The sequence below is a fragment of the Schizosaccharomyces pombe genome, assembly GCF_000002945.2.
Source record: "Schizosaccharomyces pombe strain 972h- genome assembly, chromosome: I".
In the NCBI taxonomy this organism is placed as follows: domain Eukaryota; kingdom Fungi; phylum Ascomycota; class Schizosaccharomycetes; order Schizosaccharomycetales; family Schizosaccharomycetaceae; genus Schizosaccharomyces; species Schizosaccharomyces pombe.
In genome coordinates this window covers 4,358,377-4,382,789 of record NC_003424.3, presented here as the reverse complement: position 1 = coordinate 4,382,789, position 24,413 = coordinate 4,358,377, and the positions used below count along the sequence as shown (strand labels likewise).

General features: G+C 36.4%; 7 protein-coding genes and 16 long non-coding RNA genes across 23 annotated transcripts; 10 read left to right on the top strand and 13 right to left on the bottom strand.

Annotated features, from left to right (window-relative positions):
- Positions 1-14: 14 nt before the first annotated feature.
- Positions 15-8,427, bottom strand: mok11 (cell wall alpha-1,3-glucan synthase Mok11). The gene has a single exon (NM_001019981.3). It carries the CDS (start codon positions 7,289-7,291, stop codon positions 98-100), a length of 7,194 nt encoding a protein of 2,397 aa, NP_001018282.1. The 5' UTR covers positions 7,292-8,427; the 3' UTR covers positions 15-97.
- On the top strand, positions 345-1,309 carry SPOM_SPNCRNA.3973. Its single transcript, NR_193334.1, has one exon. It is a non-coding gene; the product is annotated as a non-coding RNA (long non-coding RNA).
- Positions 1,961-3,915, top strand: SPOM_SPNCRNA.3972. The gene has a single exon (NR_193333.1). It is a non-coding gene; the product is annotated as a non-coding RNA (long non-coding RNA).
- Positions 4,025-7,399, top strand: SPOM_SPNCRNA.3971. Its single transcript, NR_193332.1, has one exon. It is a non-coding gene; the product is annotated as a non-coding RNA (long non-coding RNA).
- SPOM_SPNCRNA.982 lies at positions 7,486-8,401 on the bottom strand. Its single transcript, NR_151376.1, has one exon. It is a non-coding gene; the product is annotated as a non-coding RNA, possible alternative UTR (long non-coding RNA).
- aah2 (alpha-amylase 2) lies at positions 7,803-9,751 on the top strand (the record flags this gene model as incomplete). The annotated part of the gene is made up of 4 exons (NM_001019980.1): positions 7,803-8,057; positions 8,099-8,413; positions 8,532-9,419; positions 9,464-9,751. The coding sequence occupies 4 exons, from the start codon at positions 7,803-7,805 to the stop codon at positions 9,749-9,751; spliced, it is 1,746 nt and encodes a 581-aa protein (NP_594551.1).
- Positions 8,454-8,689, bottom strand: SPOM_SPNCRNA.3970. The gene has a single exon (NR_193331.1). It is a non-coding gene; the product is annotated as a non-coding RNA (long non-coding RNA).
- SPOM_SPNCRNA.3969 lies at positions 9,445-10,035 on the bottom strand. Its single transcript, NR_193330.1, has one exon. It is a non-coding gene; the product is annotated as a non-coding RNA (long non-coding RNA).
- Positions 10,036-10,077: 42 nt separating this feature from the next.
- On the top strand, positions 10,078-15,205 carry SPOM_SPAC23D3.13C (guanyl-nucleotide exchange factor; the record flags this gene model as incomplete). Its single annotated transcript, NM_001019979.2, has 4 exons — positions 10,078-10,158; positions 10,200-10,266; positions 10,319-10,443; positions 10,506-15,205. 4 exons carry the CDS (start codon positions 10,078-10,080, stop codon positions 15,081-15,083), a joined length of 4,851 nt encoding a protein of 1,616 aa, NP_594550.1. The 3' UTR covers positions 15,084-15,205.
- SPOM_SPNCRNA.3968 lies at positions 10,803-11,176 on the bottom strand. Its single transcript, NR_193329.1, has one exon. It is a non-coding gene; the product is annotated as a non-coding RNA (long non-coding RNA).
- Positions 11,286-12,767, bottom strand: SPOM_SPNCRNA.3967. The gene has a single exon (NR_193328.1). It is a non-coding gene; the product is annotated as a non-coding RNA (long non-coding RNA).
- Positions 12,905-13,503, bottom strand: SPOM_SPNCRNA.3966. Its single transcript, NR_193327.1, has one exon. It is a non-coding gene; the product is annotated as a non-coding RNA (long non-coding RNA).
- SPOM_SPNCRNA.3965 lies at positions 13,960-14,426 on the bottom strand. Its single transcript, NR_193326.1, has one exon. It is a non-coding gene; the product is annotated as a non-coding RNA (long non-coding RNA).
- An 81-nt stretch (positions 15,206-15,286) lies between the features above and the next one.
- SPOM_SPNCRNA.981 lies at positions 15,287-16,325 on the bottom strand. The gene has a single exon (NR_151375.1). It is a non-coding gene; the product is annotated as a non-coding RNA (long non-coding RNA).
- On the top strand, positions 15,782-16,790 carry SPOM_SPAC23D3.17 (uncharacterized protein). The gene is made up of 3 exons (NM_001356165.2): positions 15,782-16,020; positions 16,097-16,179; positions 16,227-16,790. Exons 1-3 carry the CDS (start codon positions 15,922-15,924, stop codon positions 16,279-16,281), a joined length of 237 nt encoding a protein of 78 aa, NP_001343081.1. The 5' UTR covers positions 15,782-15,921; the 3' UTR covers positions 16,282-16,790.
- Positions 16,334-17,143, bottom strand: lam4 (Ragulator-Rag complex subunit Lam4). The gene is made up of 3 exons (NM_001356164.2): positions 17,056-17,143; positions 16,946-17,001; positions 16,334-16,781 (listed from the first exon to the last, which is right to left on the bottom strand). The coding sequence occupies exons 1-3, from the start codon at positions 17,088-17,090 to the stop codon at positions 16,627-16,629; spliced, it is 246 nt and encodes an 81-aa protein (NP_001343080.1). The 5' UTR covers positions 17,091-17,143; the 3' UTR covers positions 16,334-16,626.
- SPOM_SPNCRNA.3964 lies at positions 16,963-17,479 on the top strand. The gene has a single exon (NR_193325.1). It is a non-coding gene; the product is annotated as a non-coding RNA (long non-coding RNA).
- Positions 17,480-17,664: 185 nt separating this feature from the next.
- On the bottom strand, positions 17,665-20,322 carry pho842 (inorganic phosphate transporter). The gene has a single exon (NM_001019978.3). The coding sequence runs from the start codon at positions 19,887-19,889 to the stop codon at positions 18,210-18,212; it is 1,680 nt and encodes a 559-aa protein (NP_594549.1). The 5' UTR covers positions 19,890-20,322; the 3' UTR covers positions 17,665-18,209.
- Positions 18,266-19,959, top strand: SPOM_SPNCRNA.3963. The gene has a single exon (NR_193324.1). It is a non-coding gene; the product is annotated as a non-coding RNA (long non-coding RNA).
- On the top strand, positions 20,025-20,342 carry SPOM_SPNCRNA.3962. Its single transcript, NR_193323.1, has one exon. It is a non-coding gene; the product is annotated as a non-coding RNA (long non-coding RNA).
- Positions 20,343-20,455: 113 nt separating this feature from the next.
- Positions 20,456-24,332, top strand: SPOM_SPNCRNA.980. Its single transcript, NR_151374.1, has one exon. It is a non-coding gene; the product is annotated as a non-coding RNA (long non-coding RNA).
- SPOM_SPNCRNA.244 lies at positions 20,687-22,286 on the bottom strand. The gene has a single exon (NR_150659.1). It is a non-coding gene; the product is annotated as a non-coding RNA (long non-coding RNA).
- ayr1 (1-acyldihydroxyacetone phosphate reductase) lies at positions 21,899-23,978 on the bottom strand. Its single transcript, NM_001019977.3, has one exon. It carries the CDS (start codon positions 23,939-23,941, stop codon positions 23,051-23,053), a length of 891 nt encoding a protein of 296 aa, NP_594548.1. The 5' UTR covers positions 23,942-23,978; the 3' UTR covers positions 21,899-23,050.
- Positions 24,333-24,413: the final 81 nt, after the last annotated feature.

The following is a 24,413-nucleotide window of genomic DNA, read 5'->3' as shown; positions in this document are numbered from 1 at the left end:
GTTACGGCTAAAACTGCTAATAACAGAGGTAATATTAAGTAATCATTAATTCTATATATAAAATTTGACACTATTCTATTCAAAGAAAAGTAAATATCTAAGGTCGACTTAAATTTTCACGGCGAAAGAACAGGAAGTAACCGATAATAACAGATAATTGACAAATCAAGCATACCCAAAATGGAATGCTTGCAAGGATCTGGGGACCATCCTTAACGCTCCAATGTGTGAAATCTATAAAGACATCCCCTGGTCCAAATTTTGATGGGGAGCTGGCTTTACCTACCATACTTGCAATAGCACCGACAATTTGCCCGGTTATTAAAACAACAGTAATGTGCTCTCTTGTTAGTGTCTGCAATAATATAATTCCAATACCGACAGTTTGAACTGTATCCAATAAGCCAAGATAGAGCCACAGCATTCTTGATAAATAGGGTGCACCTTTTCCTAAAAACGGTACGTATATGCCAATATTTGACGTGCCCCATAATGTTTGTAACCAGCGAGGAGCTCCAAATCCTAATCCCAAAATAGGTAGGATCCAAGAATGGTATCTGGACAAAGAAGCAAGTAATGCCACCAAAGCAATCCATATAGCAACATAAAACAAAATGACTAGTAAAAACATAGCCCATTTATGTACATTATGTGCAGACCACATAAAGGCCCACGATCGACCATACACCGATGACATCCAGTAATTTTGAAGAAAAACGCTAATAAAAAACCACATTATCAACCGACGGCGAAACAAGGAACGATAGAAAGCTGGTATTTTTGAAGGACATTGTCTGTAAAAATTAGGCAAACCTCGATACACAACAAAAGCGATCGCGAGTAAAACCAAAGCTATTGGCCATGTAATGGCTGCCATCCATGGCTGTGGGTTTAATTTTCCCGAAACTCCCATTCTATTTGGTTTATCCGTTGAGTAAGAACCCCAATACCAAAGTGCTGCCGACCATACTTGTTGCGATCCTTGAATAAAACAAGCTCTCACAATCCAATACAAGATATCATATCTTCCTTCATTACCAAAATTTAAAGAAAAAAACAAAGCTTGACTCCCAGAGGCAATTGAATAAATCCAGGTTGCAACTCGTGAAATCCAAAGACGTGAATCACCGAGGCTTGAAAACGTTGTAAGGCCAGCTAAAGCAAACGCAGTAGCGTAAATTATGAATGGGGTTGAAAGTGCGTAAATATTGGGTACGAGAGAATGCAAAATATACCAGAATAGAGATGCACTGATATAAACACTACACACGATATAGGATTGGTATTCTGGCTGATCAGGCGTATCTGAAAATAAATTCAGTTGAAAAGAGGTAGCAGCTAACACTTGTCCAATAGCTAGCAAAATTGTATATAATGGCCATCCATAAATTTCAACTTGTAAAGCCTTTCGAAGTCCATGAAGTTGCTCAAATTCATATACACATTCTTCTTCTTTGAGAAACCCTGGATCTAATATATGCGAATTCACCTGTTTATTACCTACGTCGTTCTTTTCCTCAATTGTGTCGGATGCTGGTAAAAGGTTAGTTTCCAAAGCCAAACTAGATGGGTCCTTAACAAATTGAAGATTTTCAGGTTTTAAAGTACCAAGTCGTAATTTTCGGACTTCATCAAAATATTTTCTAGTACATTTCATGAGAAAATTTTCAATACACATTTCGTTCATAGAATTTTTGCAATTAAGATCTTTTAATTTCTCTCGAAATATTTGAAGCGCTTTTCCCTCCTCATCATCAAATTGATGAGGTACCTTGGAAAGTGAAAATGGTCGCATACCGGATCGAACTGAATCAATACTCAATTGAGAGCTATTATTTGGTATTCTAATGTCAGAAGACGACCACATCCCTGGATGGTATAATTTATTTTGTAAGGGAGTGTCACTTTCAGCTGGCATTTCAACTGGCGGTTGTGATTCATCATGGTATACATGAATAGACGACACAGATGAGATTTCATTAAACATTTGAGAACCTTCAGTTTGATGGTTTGATACAATTGGAATAGTGGATGAAACTATAGAAGTCATAACGTCAACTCCAGCTTCTGAAACACCATTTTCAGCCAAAAGCCCTTGCACAATGTCCTTGTAACCAGTAGAAGAATTTTGTCCTTCGTGGAAAGGATTATCGTTATCAATTATAGAAAAACTTTCGACCGAAGGGCTTTTCTGGGGAAATGAATCACTTTCGCTACTTTTAAAGTCAAATGATTGTTGATTTGAGTAGCTTCCCGTTCCAATATTATCTTTTTCAATTAAAAATCCTTCACCGTTTGAATCAATCGCTTTGTTATCTGAGCTTCCGATAATTTCTAAATCTTCATCTGCATCAATATCTTTTGATGACGATATCGCAAATTCATCAACATCTATTACAGGTTCATGAATAAAGTCTTCTTCTAAGTTTTGTTTATGGCTGAACTTGATACAATTTCTCACATGAGTATCAAGCTTTGAGACCCATTCAGAAACAGGAAACCGCTGAATAGTAGAAATAGCTCGAAGTTTGGTGCGCACAGACTTTGAAGATGTTAAGGCTTGACGACAGGCTTCTTCAAACTGGCAGAGCAAATGTGCAGTTGTGTTAGATTCGATGGTATACCACCATCCCGGCATCTGTCCAAGGCCTCCAACTTTGGCACCAATACCCAATGTTCCTTTCCTACCAAATTCAACAGCCACCAAACCAAAAGGTTCATCTCTTGAGGGTATCAAAGCAAAATCTGCGCCACTGAATATGTAAGAAGGAAGTTGAGTAAAGAGAGGCCTAGAGTATATTCGACCAGGATACTTCTTCATTAAAGCCGTGAACTTTTCAGCAGCAAATTTTCCATAAAGATCAATGACAGGGCCAACCACAACAATTTGGGAATTGAAATTTTCTAATAGGGTAGGAGTGATGTCTGCAATTAAATCAATGCCCTTTTGCAACGTCCATCGACCCACAAATATCAAAAGATCTGCCTCAGGATCAATATTGAGATTTGCCCATTCTTGAGCTGAACGCTTATGTTTTGCTTTGATGTTTTCAAACTCATTCATGGAATTCGCGTCAAGGTCTTTAAAATTGGTACCATTATCTGCTGGGTCGGGATTTGGGAGTTTACCGATTTTCCTCAATCCCCAAAATATGGGATATCTAGCCCAAGATCGTTTTCCGTATTTACTGGAAACACCCACCACTCCGTAGCCTTTTTGATGAATTCGAATATATGAGGCGCCAGCATGCAACAGATTAAAAACATTACCAAATTGAACATATTTAGAACAAACAGATTTAGATATATTGAAAACCGAACAAACCTCCTCTTTCTCAGAAGAGTTCCTAAGGGGCCAAAGTCCTTGGAATTCAGCATTGTGCAAAGACAGTGCCACTGGGATTATTTTTGGAAGCAAATATAGCGGAGCAAGAGAACCGTGATAATCATTCATGTGATATAAATCGATATTGTTTCTTGATATTACACTAGCAATGCATTGATTCCAAGCAGAATAGAAAATAGCCGAGCTTAGATCGTCAGCACGAGATGGATACGGTTTTCCGCTTGTTTGTCTTCGGAAAATTGGAGCGTCAAGGAGTATGTATATTATGTTTCCGATCACATATTTATAAACGTTAATGAAATACGTTTGGTCGATGATTACTACTTCGATAGGATCATCTTCTTCAACGTTTGAGTAAGACACATCCCCGACACAAGGTATCACCCAAATGATGTCTTCATGTTCTAAATGTCGGGCCATTAGTTGCGCCATGACGCCCAATCCGCCAATTTTGATGCAAATATTCAAAGAAGGGATATCGTATTCAAGTGTTGCAAGAAGAACAGTCCTTCTTTTGCCTTTGTCGCCATCGTTCAAAACTTCTTCTCCTTTGATTTTGTTTGAGCAGGAAAAGTTGAATAAATTTTTCATTCCTAAAACATCATGTTGGCGAAAATGCAAATTTTGCTTACTTGTTCCAAATGCATTAAACTTCACATGATAAAATTTCTTCTTAAATATATAAACAGCCAGAACTCCAGTTAGTAATGGAACAATCAAAGAAGAAAGATATATTCCAAGTGAAACAAACACACATCCCGAAGGATTAATGTAATAACGCCTCCTTTGAGGATCGAATGTAACAGACCAAGATAAATATGACTTTGGTGGAGGATGCTGAATATAGAAAACATTTTCTTCAAGAGATGAGGGACTAACTCTCGATAGAAAACTGTTGTTTTGAAGACTACCATAAATGAATGATTTATCGGCTTTACCATCCTTATTCAATCCCCACACATTGAACTGGAGAGCTGATGGATAGACGTCTGCTATGTGATATCCCAAGAAACTTCCATTTTCCAAAGGCAGCATTCTATTGCGTATGTCTGAATCATGAGTCCACTGCGTATAATCACTGTCCATAAACACATGAGGAAACCATCGTTTATAGGGATATTCAAGGTCCGACTCTTGCATATAATTGGAAGATCCTGTCAACTCACTCCAATACTGAACCATTATATGATGGCCTTTCCAACCATAGCGACTGCTTTGACTCCAACCAGATAAATTGCAATAAGTATTGTTTCCATCGTAAGTTTGCCATTCCGTCCACGTAGAGCCAAAATCTAATGAATAACGGAACATATCAGCACCTATAGCCGCATGTTTAATATATACTGAGTTATTCTCCTTTTGTAGCAAATCATATGAATAATTAGCAGAAGAAAAAACTATAGGATTATTTAAACTTCCCACGCGAAGTAGAAAATGGTCCACCGAATGAGTGAAATCTTTGCCGTCAGCTGTACTAGCATTATTAAAGGAAATCCGATGGATTCCATCGGCAATATTGGAGAAGGTTGCCGACCAGCGAAACAAACTGCTTGATTGCCCTGAAAACCTTACTCGGTCTTTGTCATTTATCTTTTGGCAAGTTACTGAACTCTCATCAAGTACAGGCGAATCCCCATTCAGAGTTTTGGATGTAATTAACAACGACTTTGAAATTGATTTGCAATCCATTTCTTCAGAAAACTCTACAATTATCCTCAATTTTTCTAATGGGATTACTAATCTTGAATCATGGCTTGGAGAAAATTTCGTAATAAACGGTCGACGAGGAATATATTCATTAATCGGAACAAACAGTTTATAACCATACCCATCCAATCCTAGCTCTGGCAAGCACCCCATAGGCTCTGTATTCGAAATTTGTGAAAAATGAGAAGACGCCTCAAGTTGATACTCATCATAGGGGTAAACCAAGTTCTTAATTTTTGTACCACTAATAAACGGGGATACAATGGCTTCTTTTGAAAAGCAATTTGATTTCAAATTCACGCTCACGTTTGAATTTGTAAACAATATCCAAACGTCTGAGGAAGATGTTTTAACTCCAGGAAAATTGTATTCTGAGCTTATATTTTGCAATGAATTAATGGCACCCCTCACCATACTAAACGTACCAACGTTGGAGGGATTTATGCCGCTATTTGGCAGATATTCAATATTGGTCCAGTTTCCTAAAAGTTCCGATTTCCAGCCGTGAGTGAGCGCACTATATCGAGACCTGATATCTTGAAACTCTATAAATAATTGTCGCTCAATTCTTGAAGGGTCAAAATGATCTAAAGAATTCCAAATATCTAAACAACCAATTTTCGCGGGACTTAAGTCAATAGCAGGGTAAGTAGAAGATGATCCAGAATAACAGCCATGAATATACCAAGCCGGAGCCGCAGCCATGGATTGTCTGCCATATAAATAATTGTTTGCACTGTTATCTAAAACGTACAGTCCTTGTTCATCACCATAATATATTAGAGGCGCACCAGGAAACAAAAAAAATGTCATCATTGTTCCTAAGATTAATCGGCGAGAGCCATCAGCAACCGATGCCCAGCGGAAAACATCGTAATTTGAAACACCGTATAAATGGCGAGGGTCATATTTTTCAGTTTTGGGATTGAAAGAATCTTCATTTATCACAATTTGGTGCCATGCTTCAGCCAAATCTACAGGGAGATCGTAAGGGATCTCCATTAAACCATCCATTCTCAAGAATCGTAAAATAATCCTGTAAACTGAATAATGAAAAGCGGATGCATCCAAAGCATTTTCACCTTCTTCTCTTAGGAAGTAAACATTATCAGAAGAAGTAGCATTCAGCGCATCGATTAAATTTGCGGGACGTTGATTTGGCTGTCTACCCCGGTTATAGTATATAGCTCCAAAGCTTGAGGGACCAGTGACTTCTCCAGGTATAAAAAAATTACTTTTGTTAAATCGATTTGCGCAGAGACGAACGCTTTTGGCCCAATCTACAAGGAAATCTACTGTCATCTGGGTAGCCTTATCAATGCGAAAACCGTCTACATCAAGCATAGAAATCACCAAGCATGAAAGCCTCTTGAGTTTCGATGCTACCGAAGGTTTCCATTCACGAAGCCGGTCCTGAACAGATGCAAATTTTGAGAGTTGACGTTGCCAATCAGGATGACTACCAAACGCTTCAGTATCACCATACTGGTCAAAGTCCGAATTATAACAACCCGTCCATTCTACTACCACAGGTTCACCAGATTCGCCCCAAAATCTAGGCAATTCACAGTCAGGGTCCCACGAATTTGTGAAATTCCAATCAGCATACCGATCTTCTCCTTTCCAAAGAGCGTTATGCTCAATAAAAGTAAACGGAGTAGTAGTGTTTGTGAAACCCTCGAAACCTATCAGATCGGCTAATGTAGCAACGGTGAGATCCACAATTACATACATGCCTTTACTATGCATTTCTTCGATTGTTCCTCTCCAGTCGTTAATCGTCCCTAAATGAGGATCAAGTAACGTGAAATCAAGAGGAGAATACTGATCAGCTCCCCAAGGCATATTAACAAAAGGTGTCCCAGCAAAGTAAACAGCTTTAACACCCATACCTTGCAAATAGTCTAAAGATTGACGCACACCAATTATATCTCCACCGTTTCTAAATTCTGTCTCATAAATGTCGTATTCAAATCTTGTTCCACTAAAATCATTATTGGTTGGATCTCCATCGACCCATTTGTCAATAGCAATAGTATAAATGGGAAATCTCCAATGTTCTGGGCTAGGAAAAAATTCATGATTCTCCCATTCACCCCAATAATCCGATGGATCAAGAGCAGAAACGTTAGTGTTCAAATTCCAATCAGTAAGGAGATTATTGAAAGGAGCGCACCAAGCATGTTTGTCAAGTATAACAATATACAAAAAGAAAGAAACAACAAGAGGGTACGCCATATCCCTAAGTGTAAAAATCTAGTTAAATAGTTGAAAAAGTAAAAAGATTTTAACAAATTTGATAGGAGCACAAAAGATAGAAGGTAAAGTCTTCAGACTTAAACTAGTGATTAAAGGGAAAAAACGATCACTCTAGTATTTAAAATGAAGTTTCTTTTATAGAATTTTAATAGATAATCTTTGAAAAAGAAAAAAAATACTGGTTCTTCAGTTATTTATCTTATACTGATTTCAGTATGTCCATGTGTTGCGCAAAACAAAATGTTGAATATGAATATAATCAAACTATATTGTTTGTTTACTAAAACAACAGTAGTGATGTGTGCGCAATTTAAAGTAGCAAATAGCTAATTGTTTGATAACAATCGTTGTTGACTATGCGCAAATAAAAAGTAAACACGTATTTGTTTACATGCATTCACACAAACTCCTCTGAAATTTAAGAAGCAAAATTGTTACAAACAACACCATAATTCAATCAGAAACCAAAAGGTAAAAAAATTGATTAATAATGAATTACCGTAGAAATATATGTCTCAGAATTGGTTGGATGCTGCTTTTTGCATTTATTCCAGCATATGCAGGACATTCTGCTGAAGAGTGGAAACGCAGATCAATTTATCAAATAATCACCGACAGATTTTCTTTAGAAGAAGGTGCAACAGAGAGAATTCCATGCGATCCCGTTCGATTTATGTACTGCGGGGGAACTTGGAATGGAATTCGAAATCATCTAGATTACATCCAAGGCATGGGATTTGACGCAGTATGTATTTTTACCCAAATACTTGATTAACATAATGATAGATATGGATCTCACCAATCTTTGAAAATGTTGAAGGAAATGATATTGACGGTTCGTCCTATCACGGATATTGGACAACCAACCTCTATGAGCTTAATCACCACTTTGGAACAAAGGAAGAATTTATGGAGCTAATACAAGAATTGCATAAACGCGACATATGGATTTTACTAGACGTGGCTATCAATTCTATGGCGATAAACGGACCGCTGGAACAAATGAGCTTTGAAAAAGTTATACCCTTCAATGATGCTTCTTTCTTTCATCCTCACTGCTGGGTTGATTATGAAAGCAACGACATTGAAAGTGTTCAAAATGTATGCCAAATTATACAGACTAAACGATTTTTCCTACAACCTAGACTTAGCCTGTACAGGTCGTTAAGTCTCGTTATATTGTTTTTTAGAACGACAGTGAACTAACTATATGATATAGTGCTGGCTTGGTGATGAGAATTTACTGTTGGCTGATGTTGATACAGAAAACGAAGTAGTTTTGAGCGTTTTAGAGAAATGGATAAAAAACGTTGTGCAAGAATATGATATCGATGGTATCAGGTTTGATGCAATTAAGCATGCGCCGATAGAATTCTGGTTACGAATGTCGAAAGCAGCGGATATATTTACAATCGGCGAATATTTCACTGGTTCGCCAGCAGAAGCCTGTGATTACCAAAATTCTGGTTTAGACTCTTTCCTCAATTTCCCTCTTTACTGGCCAATTACTTGGGCATTCAACAACACTGGTCTTCAATGCGAGGCTTTAGCAATCGCAATTAACCAAATAAACGAAGAGTGCAATGATATCAATGTGTTGGGAACGTTTATTGGAAATCATGACTTACCAAGAATAAGCCACAATAACACCGACCAAGCAAGAATTATGAATGCAATTACATTTGTGATGATGTGGGACGGTATACCCATTATTTACTATGGTACCGAACAAAATTTCAACAGTTACCATGATCCGTTTAATAGAGAAGCTCTTTGGCTATCAAATTTTGATATGGAGAATGTATACTATAAGCTTATTGGTATCCTAAATCGGTTCAGGAAGTCCGTTCAACGTCAGGAAGAGAATTATGTGAACACTAGATCTACTATCCTAAGCGTCAAAATTCACCACATAGTTGTTCAAAAGTTGAATGTTATTACCGTTTTGAACAACTATGGAATTCATAACGAAGAGCGTCTATCAATCGTTTTCAAACCGCTTGGCGCATCTCCTAAGGACACGTTTTTTGATATCATTAACAACCAAAAATATGTTGTGAACACTGACGGCACGCTTAAAGTTGTCATCACTAACGGATTTCCCATTGTAAGTTATTTCATTGTCTAAAAGACTACTAACGTTCATTAAAGGTTTTATATCCTACCAGCAAAATCGAAACTTCATTACCCCAGTTTACAGCGACTCTTCTTCCAGAAATAACATTTGTTCCAAGTATTACAGTTACTACTCATTATGTTTTGCCTACCTTGTTAGCTCCATTGGGATACGATATACGTGAACATCCTGGAGGTCAACAATTTTGGAATACGTTAACTGCTAAATCAGAGGCTAAAACCATTCGATCCTTCACCAAATTGAAATTATTCATTCTGCTAATTGCTGTTCCATTTGCTTTACCCATGATTATTCTCATTTAATACTGTTCAAGTTTTTTATCATTCTCCCCACCTCTTTAAAAAACCTTTCATCAAGCGCCTAATTAAACGAGCGCTTTATTTTATCTGGTTTATACTATTGTTTATTTTGCTCTCATAAAATAAACTAGATGTTATATAATATAGTGTTTATACAATTCGTAATACCAATCTTGCGTTACTCTGTTAAGCTCCTTATAGCAATCCAGTGAACATCGCAAATTAATACCTCAACAGCCCTCATTGAGTGTGGTATATACTCCGTTTCCAAATCCCTTGAATTACATGCATGAAAAGGGGTTTAGATTCTTTAATTAAAGCAGACACTCATGAGTTTATATGATAGTCTTCTTTCAAATTTGCAGTCAATTAATGTGGACACTAGGAAAAAGAATGCAGACTTGAAGAAGGTAAATGTGAGCGTATCAACTTTTTAGTCTAACAACTTTAGCTTGCAGATGGTTCTTTAAAGTTTTTGTACACAAACAAGAATTTGTCTCAAGATTCTTTAGTTTCCAGTAAGTTCTGCTATTTATTTACAATAAGAGCTACATACTAATCATTTCACAGAATTGAAAGGAAATGAGGCTTTTTATAAGCCATTTTTATTTTGCTGTGCAAAAAAAATTGAACGACACATTTACATATCTCTTAATTCAATTCAATTGCTTGCTATAAACGATGCCTTATCACCGGTATGTTTTTTTTGTACTCACCGAATTTGTTTATATTAGCATAGTTCTAACAATGTTACTAGGATATCCTTGAAAGTCTTTTTAATTCTTTAAATGCAGTAATCCAATTGGGCCAAGATTCTCAATTAAGGGTCTTGCAAATAATTCCCATTATATGTACACATTATGCGGCAAGCATGAAACTACCTATTTTAATATCACTATTTAGAATTTGTTTTAACTTGCATAATAGCAAAAATAGTGTTGTTTCAAACGCCGCGGCTGCAACGCTTCGCCAAATTGTGATATTGGTATTCGATTATCTTGATTATGATACATTGGCACATAAACAAGAAGCAGATTTATTTCTGGATTCTCTATCGTTATTTAAAGGGTTATGCTCGTTATTAAGCGCTGGGAAATCCGAATCTTTAAATGTAGATCACATATCTACGACTTTTGGACTCGAATTACTTGAAAGTATTCTTGTCAATCATCATCGTCTCTTTCAAATTCCAGAATTTCAAGACTCTGTTCGAAAAGATCTTCTTCCTATTATTACTGCCTCTCTCGCATCTATGTCGGATTTTCCAGTTGCACTGCGTATCTCGCGCATTCTTAATATTATTTTTCAGCATTACGTTACTTCACTTACACTCGATATTGAAGTGATTTTTAGCTTCATAATAAGTTCTTTAGATAACTCAGAGGCCGCATGGAAGAAAGCCTTATTTCTCGAGGTTTTAAGATCCATTTTTTCAAACACAAATCTTTTATATCTTATGTATACACTCTTTGATGGAAATGAAGGAAGAAAGCCCATCATAAAAAAACTAGTGACCTCCCTTAGCAGGATTGTTAATGAAAAGCCATCCGTAATTGGTGTTGGATCTCGTGTAGTTTTAGCGGACACATTTGAGGATTATTCCTCTACTTCTTCAGGTAACCCTCCCTCCTCCATGGAGAAAGTGTCAGGAAGCTTTACTGGTACGAAACCAGAGCAGATAATCGGAATTTGTCGTGCCACCATTTTAAAAACACCTTGTATCGAGCAATTCGACAAGCAAGAACCACCAATAATACCATTTGCTTATTTGGTATACTTGGCTATGTGCTCATTAGCTTCTATATCGAATGGGATTGCTGATTTCGTTTTTCAGTTTTACGAAGACGTTGGCAAAAAGGAATTCACACTTCTTATAGAAGGCATCAAATGTGAAAACTTCGATTCAAAGGAAGACTCTACGGCGAGACCTCAAAATATAATAAAGTGTCAATACGGTCTGATTTCTGAAAATTGGACTTCATTCCTTGTAGCTTATTCTACTTTTGTTTCATCCGCTTTAGCCGTTGAGCTATTAAAGTTCTGTTTAAATTCATATGTTAATTTTGTTTCCGTTTGCACACTCTTTGGTTTGGAAACACCGAGAGATGCGTTGTTAACAACATTGAGTAACAAAGCAGTACCTTCTAATCTACTTTCAGGAAACATGACTCACAGTGCATCAAGTTCAATTTCACATAATGGTCGTCTATCGACCTCTACAATGTTTAGTGTGGAAGGGCTTAAGGAGGCTGCTACTACAATTGCTGCAATAGCCAGTTACGATTCCAATCATGACGAGAAGCAAAAATGTTTCTCCTTACGAGAAATCCTGTTTTTGAGATGTTTATCTTCAATTGCTAAAGTAGTTGGTGAAAAGATGGGTAAAGGATGGAAAATATTATTTGAGACCTTTGACAAAGCTGATATTATACTAAACCGATCTCCAACCTCCAAACATCTTTCTACAAGTAGCCTTAATCGTGTGAATTCTTCAAATTCCAACTTTCAGGATAGTAAGAGTTTCTCAACTCTGATGGATTATGAACTGGTTTCCTATAAAAATGAGCTATCGGAACTAATGTATGTGACTTCCTCATACTCCCAGCCAGCTTATATGGAATTTTTAGAATCTCTCCTCGCAGTGATAACCTCATCAAGTGTTCATCCTATTCAGACCTTAACTGCTCCTCGGCAATCGTTTAATGAAGATTTACTTTCAGCGAACACCAAAAATTCAGTTTATAAGACTTCTGCTAATCGGTCTATATCAGGAGGCATTCGTTTACTGAGAAAAAGTTCTGAGGTGTTTTATTCTTTTTCTATTTTAGAAACGGTTTGCTCCTGTAATTTGGATAGATTTCTTGATTCTAAGCTTGATCACTCTGGATGGTCATTGATATCGAAGTCTCTTAGCGAAGTTTTTAAGATCATTAATGTTGCACCAGAACTTCGTACCCGTGCTGCTAATTGCCTTGCTAATATATTGGTTGACGTTGCTTCTAGATTATCGAACGAAAATTCTCCAGATAGTTACGCATTTCAAGAAATATTTTTTGAATCTCTTGGCATGCTTTTACCTGTTACTGAGGTTTCTGATAATACCAGTAGAGGTGTTGAGTATGATATATCAACCATTGGATTGGAAGCTTTGGTTTCAATTTTGGAGACTGTTGGCCATCACGTCCTTCATGGATGGCAGTACGTGTTTGAAATGTTGAGATTTAACTGTTTAAACGGTGCCACTTGTTTTGGGAGTGAAAAGGGTGCGAAAATTGTGAGGCTTGCTTTCTCTTGCCTTCAATTAATATGTACTGACTTTTTGGCTTCACTTGACACAAGCAACTATTTAGATCTCATGGACACCTTGCTCGTATTTTGTAGGCAACTTGAAGACGCCAATGTGTCTCTGACAGCCGTTGGGTTGTTTTGGAATGTCTCTGATACATTGAAAAACATGTTCAGTACGTCAGACTTTTCTTGTGCATATAATTCAGTTGAAGACCTATACGCCTTTACTTCAATGAAATCGAAAGAGATTCTTCCAGAAGTACTTTGGATTATGCTTCTAGTGCATCTTGCCGATCTTTGCGAAAACTCATGGGCAAGTGTTCGAAATGGTGCAGCACAAATTTTGTTTCGTATTTTCAATTCTCAGTGTTCTAAGCTTGGAACGAATGCGTGGGCGTCTTGTTGTCAGCTGGTTATTATGAAATTACTTCACTCACAACCCATTCAAAATGTTAGTGATGTCAATAATAAAAAAGATGAAGATGATCATGAACAAACTAGTTGTCTCATTATCTCAGGAATTGCCGATGTCTTTTCTGAAAACATGAGCCTACTCTTGAATGTCAATGGCATTTTGGATGTTTTGGAAGAGGCCTTTCAATTGATGCTAAGGTTACATTCTGACATATATCCTAAGATATGTATTAGTAATTTTAAAGCCCTCAGGGAGCTTTCTTTTTCCATCTCAGAATTTGGAAAGGAAAATGCAACTTTTACGCTTTTAATTAAACTGGTATTTATAAATTGGGGCAGATTCTGTGAAGTTTCATTTTCCGAAAGAAGACTGGCAAATATATCTCAGGAGGGTTTAACTTTACTGATTGAGTCTGTTGTATTTTTATTGAAAGCTTACAACTTTGGTATTGAAGAAATTAAGGATTCATTGCTTCAAGTACGCAAGGCTGTATTCTATGAAGAAAGTACTTCTTTCGCGTTAGATGTCGATTTTCTTTCTTCTTTACAGCTTGCCGTTGAATCGCTTACAGACTTATTGATAAGCAAATTTAAATTAAACCATTTGGTATTAGAATTATGGTCCGATGTCTTAACTTATGCTTTCAACGAAGAGAAAACAATTAGAGCATCTCTTCCTACCTTAATTTGCCTGTCCAAAAAAATATTTGAAAACGCGGAAAATGTTGTCGAAAATCATTCTTTAGATTTTTTAAATCGCGGGACCATGCAACATATGTTCGAGTCATTACTTGTACCAATGCGACTCAAGTATCGTTGTCCGAAAGCTAGTCGCGTTAACCAGTCAACATTACCTATATGGGTACTTGCATCAAAGTGTTTTGTGAGACTAATGATTAATTGTTTCAAGGATCTTAAGGGCAGTGATGCTATTGAGGATGCTGAAAAGATGCAGTGTCTATTTCTACTTACAGTAGAAGCTACAAATTCTATAATTTCTCCTAATGCTGATTATGAGTATGTTTGGAGCCTAGAAGATGTTTTTGAAAATGAGGATGTTTCGTCTTTGAAACAATTACATAATTTGTGGAAACCGCATTTGCAATTAAACTGTTTATCTGATGAAGTTGCCCAATATTATATTACTCTTTGTAAAGGGTCGTTTTACTATCAAATGCGAAATACAGAGGATATGGTCATCTCTAGAAGTAATTTGGATATACAAAAGGAAGCAGCTCGAAACTTCTTTCCATCTACCGAATCCCCTGTTTCTAATCGAAGGCAACGAATAGCTGTAGATTGTTTCTCGATACTTTTGGATGATTACAATTCATCTTATGAACATGTTAGCCTAACTATTCGTCCCATTCTGCAAAGCCGCTTATGCTGGTCTTTGAAACGTTATGTAGCAGATAAGTCAGTGAGCGGATATTTACCATTAAGCAAGTCTCAGGAAATGGACATGTCTACAGTCGCTGAATGTTTGAATAATCACCCTTCATTATACTCAAATCCTATTCATTATTTATTAAGAAAAGCATATCATACGACTAATGCATCTCCGGTTGCGACTTCACTCAATGCAATTCTCGGACAACTCACATTGAAAAATGAGGTGTTGAACGCAATTTAATTATGGAAATCTAATTAATTCCTAACTGTTTTATTTTTAGAAGGATATCAATTATATAGACGTTAGCGAAGAATACTATTCATAGGAAGATAAAATAGAATATAAATTGCCATATTAGCAATATCTTAGAATTACAGTACCAAAAGGAAATCTCTAGGAATCTATTCTATATATGAAAATTTGCAACCACTACGATTGAGACTTATGGGAGTCAGCATTTTTGCGTTACTAATATTCAATTGAGTTTATTTTAAACATAATAAAAAATTCGATTGGATGCTTGAAATAATATTGATTTCTCATAATCTCGTTTATTATTCATTTATAACGCCGGCTAGAAACAGTTTAAACCAAGATTGCATTATCGATAAGGTAGGCTCCTATCATCTGCATGAATCGACCATGTAGAGCCATATTTTCATAAATAGTGTATGCTACACTCCATACTCAACCATCTTTCCTGCTTCGCCTGTTCCTGTACCTACTTTGTAAGATGCATCGTATCCTTTGGTGCGTAACATACTGAGTCAGTAAATGAAAACAGGTATAGTAGTTTAGTGAAATCAAACATATTCTCAGTTGGTAGATGGAGTAAAAGGAAAGGTTGCATGAGGTAACTGCTGGCAAATAAGTTAATCACTTGTACTTTATATAATTAGCAAAGCATTATTAGATGGATACTTAGTCTCACTGTATTTACCCATAGCACCATACCAAAACAGTGTATATCCGTAGGTCGAGCATTCGCTTATTACAAATTTAGTAATTTTACACTGAGACTTTAATCAATTGACTCTTTACCATTCAATTAGCCCGTATTGGTACATATTTGAAAACGATGAATCCATCACGCAACCCAGGACATGGCGATAAACCTTTTGAAGAGCGTAAGCTAGTAGGAAAATATATTTTCCCAAATAAAGATGATCCTCGAGCGGTATGCATTAAATTAGATGTTCATAGTTGTTGTTTTTTTATATTCTTTCGTTACAACTAACTCAAAATTTCGACAGACTGTCGAGGAAAGCGAACTCCCAAAAAGCTACCGAGTATTACAACCCAATTCTTTCTGTACCAGGGACTTTATGCCAGATAGGTATGTCTTACTAAATGTGAAATAGCACTAACAGGCTCCGTAAATAGGGTGAATTTCCATACTGATTCCAATGGTAAAATTACCCATGTAACTAAAGGTTAGATACTAAATGCTTAAGAGAAGATTATTTGTCTTTACAACTGATCAGTCTGATACCGAAGGTAACTATAAAGCTTATAATGATATATTACAAATTTGAAAATATATATAGCATGGTACTTTCTAATATATAACAATGCAAACAAGACATGGAGCCTCCAAAAGATAGAGAATAAGGCCATAGCGGATTAACAATTTACTAAAAAAGCGAAAGCATGAATTCACAACTAAAAAAAAAATTATAAAAAAAGGAGCAGAAAAAGATATTAGCAAACGCCAGCGAAACCATTAATTCTATTAAGGGCAAGTTTTTAAAGATAGAAAGATGTTACATTAAATTGAACACCCTTATGTATTTCGATAAATTAATCCTAGAACACATGATTCTTTAGTTGCAATTAAGATCTTCGTATTGCTGTCATGTAGATGCAAGACTTCAGAAACGGCATTGCTGTTCCATTCGCAGATGACACGCTGTTCTTCTGCATTCACATCTCCGGCTGCTTTAGTAAAAGTTAGCAAAGTGTTAAGTCACTTAATAAAGAGAGATTGAATGATATGTGTCAACTGATTCATAAATCACTCAAAAACAAAAGCATTGAGAATTAAACAAAGACTTATGAATATACAATATGTGTATTTTTTTTATTTTTTAGATTTTACATACTTGCAATTGGGAGTCCATTCCTGACTAACATTGCTCCACGATAAGTTTCATTCACGCTACAGCAATTCTTGTTAATTTAAAGACACTGAGTATCTACGAGCTAAACGTACCATTTAAGAAGATTTTCAGAAAGCTGTGAATCCATTGTTCTTACTTAAGTCTTGATTTACAGTGGACGTCTAACAGTTTAGCAGATTCACCGTACGAAGTCATTCTCTCATAATTGTAGCACTAACAATGAATTCAGTTGGGATAAAATAAAGAAGCGCACCGTATTTCTTTTAAAAGTGATATTACGTTCTACTTTTCTCAATGGATCGATCTTTAAAACTCGCTAAATGAATATGGAACAACAACGCATTCCAAAGAATTTAAACGTAAACAAACACTTGAATTACAGGGCTACAATTGACAAGTTTATTTCGAGAGTTAAAAGATTATTCGTTTGATTAATGATCACAAATTTAAATTTTTTTAAATATATTATCTCCGGCTAAATTAGTGTGAATTGACAAACTACCTCGTCTTTTTTTTTTACCTGCGAAGGAAATAAATTAAATAAATATTAGCACATAAAATTTGTCTGCAGCAATCATGTTGTTAAAAAAAACTTTTTAATATTATTGATTTCTTAAGTTTAAAAAGGATCCAACCATTAAATAATTTTACAAGCAAACTAATAAATATTTGTAATATGTAAACAATTGCGCTAATAGCTAGCATTAATAAATCACAAATTTTCATTAAAATAAATTAAATCATAAATAACAAATTTCAATATTAAAATTTTTATTAATTAAATTAAATTATATAAATATTAAAGGAACCTTGTAAAAATATACTGTCAAGGTTATTCAGTTAGCGATTCCAAAAAGCGCACATGATGATTCCCGGATAGAAAAAGAATTAAAATTAAATTAAAAAAAGGAAAGAGTAAAAGTAAAAAATATGCGAGCTTTTGAGCGCTGAAATCGTCTTAATAATGGGTGAAAGAATTTATTTTTCTTTTAACAAAACTGAAATGGAAATGGCACGATACACGTATTCATTCAGCTTTATCAACGGTAAGAAAACGAAAAAAAAAAGAAAAAAGAAAAACAATCCGACAGCAAAACATTATTAACATTGACTGCAAATCATCAACAAAAATTAACTTTAAAAACTCAATTTCTACAAAAATCCAGAAATGATTTTATATGCAAAAAAAGTTATCTTTTTAACAAAAAAGAATTTTAATAATAAAAAATTAAGTAAATGATATAATTTAGAAAATTCCGTTGAAATACCAAGACCAGCGGCCCTGGTGAGTTTTACCATTACCACCGCGCAAAACTTCTTCGCGATCAATTTCATCGGCATCCCGCATCTTGGTTTCAGGGAGAAGCAAAGTGAAAAAGATTGCTCCCCACATGCAGCCGCAGAAAATCCACATGACATTGCCATAGCCAATTACAGATGTTAAGAAGTTAAACAACAGAGAAGCCAAGATGGCACCGCATTTACCCAAAGCAGCAGAAAGACCATGAGCGGTACCACGAACACGTGCAGGAAAAACTTCAGCAGGATACAAAAAAGTAGTGGCATTGGGTCCAAAATTAGAGAAAAATTGGGCAATGACAAAACATGCAAATCTTCCACCCGTAGAAATGGTGTCCCAACTACCTGCAAGGATGGCAAACATTAAACCGGTAATAAACAATCCTTGAAGTTGGATCCATTTACGGCCAAGTTTCTCAACGAGGAAAACTGTAAACCAATAACCAGGAACATAACCAGCAATTGCAATGATGAGATTACCGATAGCACCACGCATAAGTGTGTGATACTCATTCTTTCCCGAACTAAAGCCAATGGCCTTTAAAATGACGGATTGATTGAGATTAACACCGTAAAAGGCAATATCGAGTAGGAACCAGGACACGGCAGTAGCCAAGAGATGCTTGAAATGGTGCCATTGACTGAAATATTCGATAAATCCACTGGTATTCTCAGAAGTTGGAACAGTGGATGCACGTTTATCTCCAAAATCCTCTGTAGAAGTAGGGTGAGAGTCCGAGGAGGTGGTCAAATTAATTTGCTTTTCTTCAACAACGTTTTGGTTATCTTTCTTCGGTTCGTCGTCGTCAGCAATGTAGGTATCGTTGTCGGTATACTTGTTGAGAGCTTTCGACTGTTCATAGGACTTGGATTCCTTCATAGTGAGACGTGGAATCAAAACGAGGAGGGCAGGAACCAAAGCCAAACCCATTTGAAGACGCCATACACCTTCAAGCTTAGTGTACTCGCCACGTTGGTTGAGAGGCTTCTCAAAGCAGGCCAAGAGGATGATAGTGACGATGGCGCCGGCCAGAGTACCAAAGCCTTGAAAGGAGAAGACGATGGAGAGAAGGGTACCACGACGACTAAGCAAAGAGCGTTCTGATGTGATTGTTGCGGACATAGGATAGTCACCACCAATTCCTAAACCCAGCAACCAACGCCAAGCAAAGATCCACATCATTTTACCAAGAGGAGTAGGTATACTTTTGGGAAGGGCGATGACAAGGACGGTAGCAATAATAACGACGATCATCTCTTTACCGTAGACAAATTTACGACCAAAGAAATCGCCCATGAAGCCAAACAAGATTTGACCAAAGACATTTCCAATGTTAGCGGCAGCGTTGACAAGACCATGGATACCGGAAGGGTAGTGAGGCTTTTTGCCCTCCAAACCGCCCCAGTATAAATATTCGTAAATGGGGGAGACGAGATTAATGATGAACAAGTCATAAGAATCGAGGAAGAAACCGGCACCAGCAAAGCCCATGAGCTTGAATTCTCGTTTAGTCAAACCAAGCCAATGGCGACGAGTATCGGACTCGGCGACATCAGCCAAGGAAACTTCGTTGTTTTCATTGGAGTTTTTGGAGTGAGATTTTGAAAAAGGATTTAAGCGATTCATAGTGTAGTGAATAGATTGTTTAACAGGAATGCAAATCAAGGAATTGAGTTGAATTGGGGAGAAAAGTTTTTCAACAACTGCAATAAGAAAAAAATTATATATAGAAAAAGGGAAATCCTGCAAAGAGAAAGAATGTACAGATTAAATGGAAGGTTTTTGAAACAATTCGGTCAAGATTTGTAGAATTTAGAAAAGAAAAACAGATTTCAAAAAGGAAAAGAAAAAAAAAAGGAGAAAGAGAAAAATAAAAAGAATTATTCGAAGTCAGTGAGTTCTCCAACAAAAAATGTAATAACTAAAGCGACAATTGCCTTCAAAAAAGGAGAGAAAGAAATTGAGAATGGGATGAAATGCAATTTCGAATCAAGTCGAATTTATTTTTATGGATGAATTGACTGCCTATATAGCGAAAGCAGCAAACTGGTGAAAGCACGCTGAGACAAACGGCAGAGGCAATACTTATATAGGAAGAAATAATAAGTGTTTTTGCCTGAAGATGCTTAGGCGCTTGTTACAGTTGATTTTCAAAGACCGACTCAATGTAACATATTAGTCATTTAACATTCACCAATTATTACGTCGAAAATGGCACACTTGACAATCATCCAAAAAGCGCACTTTCGCCACGGAGTCGCAGCGCAAAAGCGGTAAACAAACACTCGATCCATTGGTCCAAAGCTACCAAACTATAAATTATATCTCTCAATGTTAAATAGGCCGACGAAAAAGATAAAAGTTAAATCTGTTTAACGACGATGTCCATACTTTGTTATTTCGAGATGGATGTTTTGAACAAGGCTATATGGAACAAAAGTAGATGCAAAGATTGGAGTGAGTAAGGTGGGTCGTCGCTGGAGATTATGGTATGTCGGCTGCAGCTAAAAAAAAAATAAATAAAAAAAGAAAAAAAGAAACCCCAAAAAAAAAAAAGATGAAAGCAATTGTGTAGCAAAAAAGTGTTGGAAATATTGTAGCATTCCAACATTCACAAAGGTTTCTTTTGGTCTTTTGTTTTCTTCTAGATGTCAAACTGTAACAACAACAAAAAAGCTACTCATGACTTCCCCACAAGCCATATGCCGCATACATACTCCGCTTGCCTTGCGCCATAAAATGTTTTGACTTTAACATTGAGTAACAAGGCAGAGCGATATGAGATGAACACCGTTTTGTACGAAATTGGACGGTTTGCCCCAAAATTTCTGCATACTTGACCAATCCACAATGTGGGATGGACAGCGCATCCTGCACTTCAAAGCAAATCTGTAATAAACGTTGAATATGCGAAGAAATGTGAAAAACTATGAGAAGGGAATACAGAAGCTTTGAGTAAGACTCCGACTTGGGAGATTAAAAATTTCCATCCATACACACCTTGGGGAACGGGACTTGGGGATCAGTACCAATTCCAACGCTAGTTAAAAAAACAACAACTGGGGAAACGGGGTCAACTGCGACAAAGGGATTTCGGTTAAAAAAATTGAAAGGGGGAAATCGAAAGGGGAATCGGTAGGAAGGCACATCTCTAACATTTCATAGTGAAATTTGTCGAGTTTGAGTATGTTTAAAATTTTTTTTAATCATATGCCGAGAAAGAAATTATGTCATTTGTTGAGGTGAAACAACCTGCATCTATCGATGATCAGGCAACGTTTTTCTACGATTTCTAATGTTTTCTGGTTTGTAACAAATGTTAATATTGCCTATCACCCAACATGATGATAAGTTACATAGTAAATCACATGTTTGCTTTACTTTTCGCTGTTTCAAAGTTGAACTACGATGCATCCATATTAGTAGCGCAACTCAATATAAGCCAGCTGGTCAATGTGCTCCATCGTTAATTGATGTACAAATCGGAAACAAAGATAAGAATACCATTTATAAGGGTAAATACATTTATTTGACAAGGTAAACAGATTCGGCGGGACATACATTCGACAGAGAAACATGTTTGAAAGGAAAAATCAGGAAAGATGTAAAATAATTGCCTCAACAGCTACATGTGTGTGGTTTTGCAAACGTAAAGGAGAATCCATACAGTTTTTTTAATTATAAGTGAGTGAACTATTGAAGGGCAGATTGACTGCATTGGATGTCTGTTGCAAAAACATTTAACAGATAAGCTAAGCTATACAATATAACAAGGCCTGACTTGGCTTTCTTTTTGGATAGACAACTAGATTATGTGGGGGCAACATAGGCTTTTTACTTTTCTGTCTTTACTACAACATTTAAACAGAAAAAGTACTAAGTGGGGGACATTTAACCAGAGAGTAGCAATTTAAAGTACAGCTGAGAAAGGTGGGAGTCATGTCCCTGTATCCCACTGCACCTTGTTGCACTAGCAAAAGGCGCTGCTTAGAACAATTTTCTGGTTAAAAAAAAAAAAGCGATACTTTTACAAAACATTTAGCGTTAAACAAAATGAAATTTCACCAACAAATATAAATCTCTTCGAATGTACATGGACATTGTGCTACGAATTGGTAGCATCGCTCACTTACTTACTCATTCACCCTGTCGCTGCTCAATAAATAACGCGGAGTGAAATGGCTTTTGTACGATAGCTTTTCTCACAGTAATCCTGGTAGTGATTTTATTTCGTTATTGTGTTTCACATAGTATGCGTTTAGGTGAATCTCCCACAGTGTCTTAGCCCTCATTATTTGGTAAACAAATAGAAGTAAAAATTAAAGGAAAAGTATTTTATGAATAGAGGTTTATAGCAATTCAGCTATCTTATCGGCCGAAAATACGTACGTTGTTCGAGGAAATTAACAATTTTAAATTTCTTTCCTAGTTTTATCCACATGTTAATGAATTGTTGTACACTGTCATTGCACAAATCACTTGCATACTAGCTGCGCGCATGTCAAAAATATATTTAAAAGATGTTGTCCTAATATTGGATGTTCTCTGAATATCTAATGAATAAAAAAAAAGTTACTTCTTTTTTGTCTTACTTACATTTTCATTGCATCCGTTTTAATGTCATCTTTCTTTCCTAAACTCGACAATACTTTCTTCCATTTCATTTGCTTTATAAAAAAAAGTGTGACATTAAATTACAAAAAAATACATGCAACGATTTCAAAATTGATTCCAATGCCAATGTTCCAAAAAGAGAAACACATATCAGACTGCTATCAACACTGAAATTAATCAACAGTGTGGTCTCTCCATACAGCGGTTGACGGCAGTTTTACGATTAACCGTACAGACATAGAAAACACCTCGACCGGAAGCATCGAGCCAACCCTACCAGCACTGCTCATGTAACCCGCCCAAATTTGTGCAGGGCGTACACCTGGTTTGAATAATTGATACCACCTTCCACGGCCTACCAACTGAGGGTATGCAGCGTCTGCAAATTCCTCAATCGTAACAAACTTTTCTACGGGATTTCTGTTTTCCAATATTAGTTTTCTGTATGGATAGTAAATTGAATTTTCTGGAATAGCGGCTTCTGTCATAGTGCCAAGAGGCTTGCTTTGAATTTTGGTTTGCACACCGCCCGTCATAATACTAGTCACTTGGACTCCAAAGGGGGCCAGTTCTATACGCAGCGTGTTGGAATATGCCAACAAGGCAGCCTTTGAGGCGTTGTATGCTGCATTAAAGGCAAAGGGAACATAAGAGACGAGTGAATTGACGTTCACAATTGTTCCTTTAGCACGTATAAGTTGATGTTGAAACGCCTTGTTCATTCGAATTACCCCATAAAAGTTAACATCCATGACTTTACTGACATCTTCGATATCCAGGTCAATGGCTGGTGCACTACAGGGAGCTCCTGCATTGTTGATTAAATAATGAAGGGAGCCGTTGGTAAACTTGCGCACCTCTTGCTCAACCTCTCGTACCGAATCTTCATCCGTAACGTCGAGTTTTAATGTTTGAAGGCCAGCTTTTGTCAGGTTATCCATACGTTCCACCTGCCTCGCTGTTGCTAAGACTTGAAAACCCTCTTGATGAAACTTCAAGGCCAACGCATTTCCAATGCCTCCTTCACTACACCCTGTAATTAGTACAAACTTCTCAGCTTCCATAATAAATTTCTCTATCAAAATTTCCTACTACTTGGTTAAGAAAGAAACCACTTTTGAAATAGATCTTGCTAGTCGCTACAACTTTCAAGTACGTCACATTTATTAAGCACTCTCACTCTTTCCGCCGTCATGAATAATAAGCTTGAAATTCAAATGTTCCATACAGTTTGTAGGATAGTTTACAAAAAAGAAACAAGAACGAGAATGAATGAAAGAGTTTTGTTGTTGAATGGTGTTTTAATGAAATTTTGGCATTAACTGTGTTTAGAGCTTATAATCAGTGTTTGCGATCATTTTTTTTAAGCTTGCTTTTCATTTATCCTTCTTTTTATTTATTTTTATTTTTCTTTTCATTTACATTGGCTTTTTCTTTTTTTTATTTGTTTTCCAATTATTTACTATTGTTTGGCATTACTAAAAAATGTTTTGCTTACAATATCGCATTAAATTAAATCAAACAAAAACTTGCAGT